The sequence below is a fragment of the Phoxinus phoxinus genome (assembly GCF_949152265.1).
Source record: "Phoxinus phoxinus genome assembly, chromosome: 4".
In the NCBI taxonomy this organism is placed as follows: Eukaryota; Metazoa; Chordata; class Actinopteri; order Cypriniformes; family Leuciscidae; genus Phoxinus; species Phoxinus phoxinus.
The window spans coordinates 33949346-33958226 of NC_136879.1; the positions used below are offsets into that span (position 1 = coordinate 33949346).

Below are 8881 nucleotides of genomic sequence, written 5' to 3' on the forward strand. Positions count from 1 at the left end.
GGGGGGGGGTGATCGGAGACTCCAAGCCAATTACCACATCCACCAGACATCCTCAGACTGCCTGAGCCTTCCTTCCAATAAGAGTACGGCTGCAAAGAGCTGGGGCCTGAGGTGGTTGCCATGGCAACTCAGGGGCTGCTTGCATGGCGGATGATGCTGGGGTGATGGATTACAGTAATGGGATGGGGTGTGCAGGAAGGGAGGGGTGAGTGGAGAGAACTCATGCATAAATATATTGGAAATGTATGAATAAATCTGAAATGCATAGACTTAAAGGACACAGAGGAGGAGAGTGGATGGAGGATGTTTGGATTTGGCCCGTTCAACATGGGTCTGAAAATCATAGATATGTGGCTTTATGAAGGAGTTCCTGTCTCAAAGAGTTCCTTAAAACTATTTTATAAAGATATATGTGAGGTTGAACTTAAACCAACTTATGAGACAGTAATATTTGAGATTTTACCGTTTAAAACATCTATTTAAATAATAATAATATGCTTCATATGTAACTCACATATTTCTACATGCCTTTACTGAATGCTGAAATGCTAATGTATATATACAGGCTTTAAACAGCCTTATTTTAACTGTACATAACTCTTTTTTTTCTAGCTTTTTTAATTTTCTGAAGGAATCTGAGGCCCAGGGTCCTGCTGTGTTCTAATGCCACTTGAAATCTGTCACTAGTCTGCCATCTAGTGTTAGTCGCAAAATGTACAACATGTACTACTCTGACAAGCACTAACTAGCATTAACCAGAAATTAATAATGGAAATTATAATATTGACTCAATCCAGTCATTTAACCTCAGTGTTGTTATTGTTATCCAAAACCTTCCAAAAATCATTTTCGTTATATAAAAAAAGAAAAGAAAAGCTGAAATTAAAAAAATATATAACAATTTGTTCAAAAACTTAAACTTAAAAAAAGGCTTTTGCAACTAACTGAAACTAAACGGAAATAAATATAATTGAAAGCTAAATAGCAATAAAACAAATTGTAGCACTTCATTTTACAGTTCTGTTCTATTATAGGCTATGTATGTACTATTATAATAATTACAAAAACTAGATACTAACCCTGATCCTCCCACTAAACCTAGCCTCCTTAACCCCTGTACCTTATATTACCCAGTACTTTCTTAGAGTACACATAATGTAAAATAGAGGGTTACACTTCATTTTAATGTGTCATTGTTACAGTGTAATTATATGTTTAAGAGTAACATTAAGCAATTACATATACTTACTTTAGGGTTAGGGTAGGATTAGGATTTGGTTTAGGGTTAGTTGCTTGTAATTATGCATAATTTACTGTTATTACTATGGTAAGTACATGTAGCATATGTAACTAGGACACTGTAAAATAAAGTGTTACCAAAAAAAGTGTAACCATAAAACATCTCAAAAGCACATTAAATTACAAACACTTACACTAAAACTTAAATTAAAATATGAATCCATGCTTTAAATAGGCTAATACTAAAATAATACTGTTTAACATGATCTAACACCTTTATTTATCAACCCTTAGGCTATATCATTGATTTATTACTAAATTGTAGTCATATTTCTTGTTTAAGTCCGGGGGATATTAGAGCCCAAGCCACTCCATAACATTGCACATTTGTTAACCTTATCTCTTTAGATATATTTAGTTAGAAATAAACATGCTCAGTATTAAAAATATAGTATTTGTCCTTGGTTTACCTTTGCTGTGCAACGGAGAATGTGAACAGTGAGCACAAACTGGAGGGCAGCAGTTGTAAGAGCACATATTCATCTGTTAATCAGAGCCTTTCTCGGGTTACATCAAGGTCAGAGCAGACACCAGTGCTGTTCCCACAGGGTCACTTTTGAGTCATGGGAAAACAAACACACTGACACACAACCTTTGCTGAAAAAAAAAAGAATAATAAAAAAGAATTAAAAAAAAAAACATATATACATACATCATTTTGTTTAAACCTGTAAGACTTTCAATCATCTTTGATATTTTAAATGACATTAGTCCAAATGTTTTGAAGGGACTTGATTGCTTTATATGATGCTTTAACAGATCGAATTTAGGCTTATATTCACATATAAACTTTGATAGGTGAAACAGAAGCTCAGCTGTAGCCTACTTGCTTGATGTGTAAGAACAAAATGTGTAAGTATAATGCACATTGCACACCTTTTACTTTTTTGATATTAAAGGGGTGGTTGAGTATGATTTCACTTTTCTAACTTTAGTTAGTGTGTAATGTTGCTGTTTGAGCATAAACAACATCTGCAAAGTTACAACGCTCAAACTGTCATGAGGGTAAGCGGAAAACACAGCAGGTTTGGAGAAACAGTCACTTTAATTAGAGCTTGACAAGTCTTGACAAATATGCAGCCTCAAAAGAAACAAAAGACTACCCGAGGTAGTTCGAAACACAGGGAGCGCGTAAAGCAAACAGGTGAACTAAGGTCTGTTAGACTGGAGCTGCGTAGCTGAATTCCCCGTGAGTGATAGCGTCCGGGAGGCAGACGAGGCGGTCAGCGATTCTCTGGACTGGGTTCGATACCGACACACACGGGTCCATGCGACAGGACTGAGACAGGACAAAAATAGCGTCAGACACAATACAGTTCACAATAGCAAATGCAATACTCCAGCGAGGTCAGATAGAAAGAAGAGCCAGGATATAGGGAAGCAATCAGTGAGAAAGGAGGGACAGGTGATGAGAGTAATAGGCCAAGACTGGTAAAGAGCATCAGCTGAAAGACATGAAAGTAGATTGAAGAGGTATGTGCGTAAATGGGTCAGCGTGTGAGTATGTGAATGGGCGTTACTAGACCGCGTGTGTGTGTGTGTGTGTGTGTGTGTGTGAGATAGAATCAGAGAAAGCACCCAGATCATGACACAAACTTCAAAGCAAAGGAAGATATTTGCTTTTAAAGAAAAGGACTACAACAAACGGCTGGTAGGGACTACACAACATTCCTCCCGGGTTAGTGACATCACCAAACTAGAATGTACATAAACCCCACCCCCGGGAACACGCAGTCCATGTTGAGAAGAGGAAGAGTTGCTGTATAAGAGTACATTTGTGAGTCAGCTCAAACTTTAGCATCCATTTTTTCACATGCAATCGAAAGTCACTCTGTGTGCATCTCACAACAGTTCCTATACGAGCAATTTATAGATTACCATGACAGAATATCCTAATTGAAGATAGTTAACTCTCCTTCCAGCCGCACATTAACAAACTAAGATCTAAAATTAAATCTAGAATTGGCTTTCTTTTCCGCAACAGGGCCTCTTTTACTTATGCTGCCAAACTGGCTTTGGTGAAAATGACTATCATTCCAATGTTTGACTTTGGTGATGTCATAGAACTGCCTCAAATGTTCTGCTGAAAAAACTGGACGTTATCTATCATAGCGTCATACGTTTTGTTACAAATGCTCCTTACAACACCCACCACTGCGAGCTCTATGCACTAGCTGGTTGGCCGTCATTAACTGTGCGACGTTTAACTCATTGGTATCAACTTATTTACAAGTCTTTGCTTGGTAAAGTCCCGCTGTACTTAAGCTGTCTAGTTACTATTGCTGTACCTACTCGCAGTCTACGATCTAGTAGGTATATTGCCTTAGTCACCCCGAAAGTCTGCACAACATTCGGCCGCCAATCATTCCAGTTTTCAGCTGCCAATGACTGGAATGAATTACAAAAAACGTTAAAACTTGAAAAACTCATATCACCAGTTGCTTTTAAACTACTCCTTTCTGAACATCTGACCGATCTATGTACCTGTTAATTGCCTCCAATCTTTTTCTCTTTTATGCTATATCCGCTTTGCACAGTGGACTTTTTCATCTGCACTACTGTCATACTTGCTGAGTTTCTTGACTTATTGGTTAGATATATTTTAATAAGATACATTTTATATATCCAGTAAAATAATTATTTTTAATCTTAAAATACTCTCGCTATGTCTTAATTATGTTGCTTAACAGACTCGCATATATCTTATCCTGTTTTGACCCTATATTGTCTTATTGTGTTCACTGTAATTTGTAAATTTGCACTCTTGTGTTCTGTGTATTTATTATGTAACACCATGTTGTCTTGCACATGTTTTGCCTTATCTTGGCCAGGTCGCCGTTGCAAATGAGAATTTGTTCTCAATCGGCCTACCTGGTAAAATAAAGGTAAAATAAAAAAATAAAAAACATCAGCATACATTCATCAACTAACCTTTCAGAGACGTCCTGTTGCATTCTACATGTTGTCACTTCTTCTTCAGTCTCTCCATCTTTGTCTGACTCCGTTTTAACATTAAAGGAAGAACAGTTTCTGTCATTAGTGTGTCTGCTTGAGGTAATCGCAGCTGCTAACACACATGAGTTCTTGAAACCCCGCCCTCTGTGAAGCTCATTTGCATTTAAAGGGCCAGGCACAAAATGGTGTGTTTTTGCAAACCCTCAAAAAGTGACAACTTTACATGCTATATAAAAATATCTGTGGGGTATTTTGTGCTAAAACTTCACACACACACTCTGGGGACATCAGATATTTATTTTAGATCTTGTGAAAAGGGCATCTTACCAGCCCTTTAAAGTAAACTGTCGAATAATGTCTGCAAGTCATTCTCTTTACATGCTATAAGCTATTAATTATGGCTATATTTTGTGTATAAGCCTTTTGGTATAGTGAAATAAATAAATAACAATTTTCACACATGATTTGACAGTTTACTTTAATAAATATCAAAAATCTAAAGTGTGTATCACACCTGACACATACAGGAACACTTAACAGTTGGTTTTATGACTGGAAGTCATTCATATGCTATTAGAATCGTGTTTACGGATGTCGTGTAACTTCAGACACGGTCCCTAAAGGATGAATGAAAGTATCACCGGTTTGGTGTGTAAATGACAGAATGACATTTTTGAGTGAACTAACCATTTAATGTGCTTAATTTAACCCTTTATTTAATTATGTTATCAACTAGTGTGATAAGCGGGGCACAACACAAGGAAAAAACGCAAGGTTTGAAACTTTCCACACATGCCAGCATGACGAAACTTTTGAAAGAATTGCGCCAAAATTAAATAAATCTTTGGAAGATATCACTGAACATTTATTTAACCATATCAAAAGTACATTTAGTACTGAAGTTAATTTTTCATCTCTGTTTTATGTTTATTTAAATCTAGACAAATCTGATATTATTTTAATCTTATATATATTATTTAACAGTTGAGATAGTTCTTTAATGCTGATCTAGCCAGCAGAAGACAAACAGGAGGGGCACGTTGTAACACTGCATTACAATAAACCCCTATTATTTATAAGTATGCTATTCAATACTTTATTAATTCTATTGAGAAACCATGAGAAAAAGGTGAATAAAGACTAAGAGTCAACGTTCAGAAATGATTAATTATTATTATGTTTTGAACTGTGCTGTATAGCTGTGTTTTGTAAAGTTGAAAAAGTTAATAATTGTATTTTATTGGGGCATGTTGTCACATTTCACTTCCATTCTTTCGGGGTATAACAATACAAAAGTATACACTGTATTATTGAAACAAAATCACATAATTGTACTAGTGGGAAATTAATGTGGGAAAAAAAATATTCTCTGAACCCCAAGTGAATTTACACAAACTGAGAAAGTCAAAAAGTGTTAGTTTGTGCCCCGCTCTCCCCAACTCCAAATGTTGCTAAATTTGGATCTACTAGCCTAATCTTTCTTATCTGTAATGCTAACAGTCATGGGGAGTGAAGAACAGCGAGGAGTTATAAAGGAGAGCCTTGTTATAAGACGTGTCATCTGTATTTAGCCTGCCCTGTTGCATTATGGAGGTTTCTTTTATTCTGTGTGTCCTCACTGCCATGTCCTTGGGTCCAGCAGATGGACATGTGGTGGCTAATTTCTGGGATTCACCTGATTGCATCAAGTTCTTCTACAAGGAAAAAGTTCCAGAGCTGGGAGTTTCCCAGCCAAATGTTGTCCGTTTATGTCAGCGCTTTCTAAACACATATCACTTCACCACACTTTACGACACACACTACCGCATAGCTGTCTATTCTGCATACATCTTTCAGTCAAGTAATGGTGGAGGCAGAGAGACACGCTGGTTTGTAGAGCCACAGGTGAGTAACATCTATTATTCTAGTGCCTTCAGAAAGTGCTGATTATTTTTGTGTTTGGATCCTGCATCTAGTTTGTTTCTAACATCAATAAAACAAGAAATTAAACGTATGAATACAAAAATACTTATATGATATTCCTACACTGTAAAAAATATGATTCATTAGTTGACAACATGCCAATTAGTTGATTACATCGCAATTGTAACCAATTTTCTACTTTTTTATGTTACACAAGAAGTCAGTTTAATGAAATTTAATTTGAAATGACTGAAACATCCAAGTTGATTGTACTTAAAAATTTAAGGCAGCAACTTTTGTTTTTACAGTGTACTTGAACTTGGGTTGCTTTTTTTAAAATAAATGTCAGATCACATCTTTTTTTATTGTAAATATATATTTTAAAGTTATTAAGTTCTGTTTTACTCTTTAAATGTAGCTGATTATAAGTAATAAAGTAGTAAGCTAAATAATAAAATGCTTTTTAATCTGACAACTTATCTCATTATTGGGGCATGTTGTCACTAAAGGCTGTGTTTACACTAATGGTATAAATATTCAATAATGTGACGATTAAAGGAACACTCCGACTTTTTGGGACTTTAGCCTATTCAACTTATCCCTCAGAGTTAGATAAGTCCATACATACCTTTTTCATCTCCGTGCGTGCTATAAGTCTGTTTGACGCACCCACCGCTAGCCTAGCTTAGCACAAAGACTGGATGTAAATGGTTGCAGCTAGCATACTAATCCAAATAAGTGACAAAATAACGCAAACATTTTCCTATTTACATGTTGTGATTTGTATAGTCACAGAGTGTACAAAAAACAAAGTCACATGAGACACAGACATATTTTAACTGTATAAATACTGGGAACCGCATCACCTAAGACGCGCCGTGGTGAGGAGCAGAGAGTTCGTTCAGAGCGCGTCTCAGGTGATGCGGTTATCACTCCGCCCAAGTAGCAGTGCTTCGCCTTCAGATAATATAGTTCCCAGTATTTATACGGTTAAAATATGTCTGTGTCTCATGTGACTTTGTTTTTTGTACACTCTGTGACTATACAAATCACAACATGTAAATAGGAAAATGTTTGCGTTATTTTGTCACTTATTTGGATTAGTATGCTAGCTGCAACCATTTACATCCAGTCTTTGTGCTAAGCTAGGCTAGCGGTGGGTGCGTCAAACAGACTAATAGCACGCACGGAGATGAAAAAGGTATGTATGGACTTATCTAACTCTGGGGAATAAGTTGAATAGGCTAAAGTCCCAAAAAGTCGGAGTGTTCCTTTAAGTCCACTGGAGGCAAGTTGAGGTGAAAACCCAAAAGCAATTTATTTACAACACAAGATAAACACAAAACAAAACCATGGAAAAACAACTAAAGCAGAAACACAAACCAAGACTAGCGAACAAAATTCTGGAGCCTAGGCATAGAACAAACAATACTGGACAAGGACACAGAGCAAACATGAGGGCTACAGGATACAGGACACATACAGGACTAACGGCGAGGCAAGGGACACCTGTGAATAATTAAACAATGAACCAATGACAACATGACACAACAGACAAGGGAACACATGGCAGGATCACATGATAGACAACCAGGAACAAGAAACAAATCCCAAACCGTGACAAATAGCATGTGCTTATACAGAAGCTGATTTTAAAATATAATAAATGTAATTTAATAAAATAATAAAGCAAAAGAAACTATTTAATATATAATAAAATATTACCCTGGGAAATATTTACTGGAGTCTTTTAGTTTAAAATGAATTATTGTATATTAGTGTAATTTTGACGTCTCATTAAGCCATCAAAAACATTATGTTTTACTAGTTGGTGAATCCCACATGGTCCAGTGAAATGCAAGATGGATATAAGCTGTCACAGCAAAACCAGGACATCTATCTGGGAGAGAAACAAGCTTTAAATGAAGACTACACAAACTCTGGATTTGACCGTGGTCACCTAAACCCCAACGGACATCATGCAGGTATAACCACTAATGAAGATTAGTGTTCCCTCCTGTTGACCTTTTCAGTGACTGAGGTCGTAGTTTTAGATAGATCAGTTAATATTACTACATGTATTGCCAATCTTAAAAGTTACTCTTTAGTATACATAATATAATATACATTCAAAATTATTTACCTGGACGAAAACATCCTAAAATCCCCTCAAAAGTTGCTGAATTTCTTTTCAATTTTTTCTTTCTTTTCTCTCTCCTTTATAACTGCTTCCTGTTAGTTCCAAGTCGTAATGCCACCTTTACCCTGACCAATGTGGTGCCTCAAAACCCAACGCTGAACCAGAACGCTTGGAACAAACATGAGTCTAAACTGACCACATTGTTTAATGCAAACTGTCATCAGGCTTATGTGCTGGTTGGTGCCATCCCTTCTTCTAACAACTGGATCATCAAAAACAATGTCAAACGGGTGAACATCCCAGAGTACATCTGGAACGCTTACTGCTGCGTCGATCAAAACGGCCGCCCCATCCTAAGCGGTGCTGCGACTGCCCTCAACACAGAGCTGAATGTTGTTGTGGAACGCAGCCTAGATGAGATGGTCAACTTCCTTCAGCAATTCTCAGATGCACCAGTGAATGAGCTGTTCAGCGGCCAATGCAGAGCTTAGATTAACACTTTCAAATAAACTTTAGCAATAAGGCTTAATAATTCTGTATTTCAAATCACATCAACATTACGCACCATTCAGTATCTTTTAAAAT

General features: G+C 36.6%; 1 protein-coding gene across 1 annotated transcript; it reads left to right on the plus strand.

Moving 5' to 3' along the window:
- Positions 1–5765: 5765 nt before the first annotated feature.
- LOC306997213 (endonuclease domain-containing 1 protein) lies at positions 5766–8836 on the plus strand. The gene is made up of 3 exons (XM_079610399.1): positions 5766–6138; positions 7985–8141; positions 8396–8836. Exons 1-3 carry the CDS (start codon positions 5842–5844, stop codon positions 8785–8787), a joined length of 846 nt encoding a protein of 281 aa, XP_079466525.1. The 5' UTR covers positions 5766–5841; the 3' UTR covers positions 8788–8836.
- Positions 8837–8881: the final 45 nt, after the last annotated feature.

What these genes read in the sequence shown, in the direction of transcription:
- LOC306997213 (XM_079610399.1), top strand. Translation starts at nt 5,842, where the DNA reads ATGGAGGTTTCTTTTATTCTGTGTGTCCTCACTGCCATGTCCTTGGGT. An exon ending in GCTGGTTTGTAGAGCCACAG is followed by an intron (nt 6,139 to 7,984) that starts GTGAGTAACATC and finishes ATGTTTTACTAG; the next exon opens with TTGGTGAATCCCACATGGTC. An exon ending in CCCCAACGGACATCATGCAG is followed by an intron (nt 8,142 to 8,395) that starts GTATAACCACTA and finishes GCTTCCTGTTAG; the next exon opens with TTCCAAGTCGTAATGCCACC.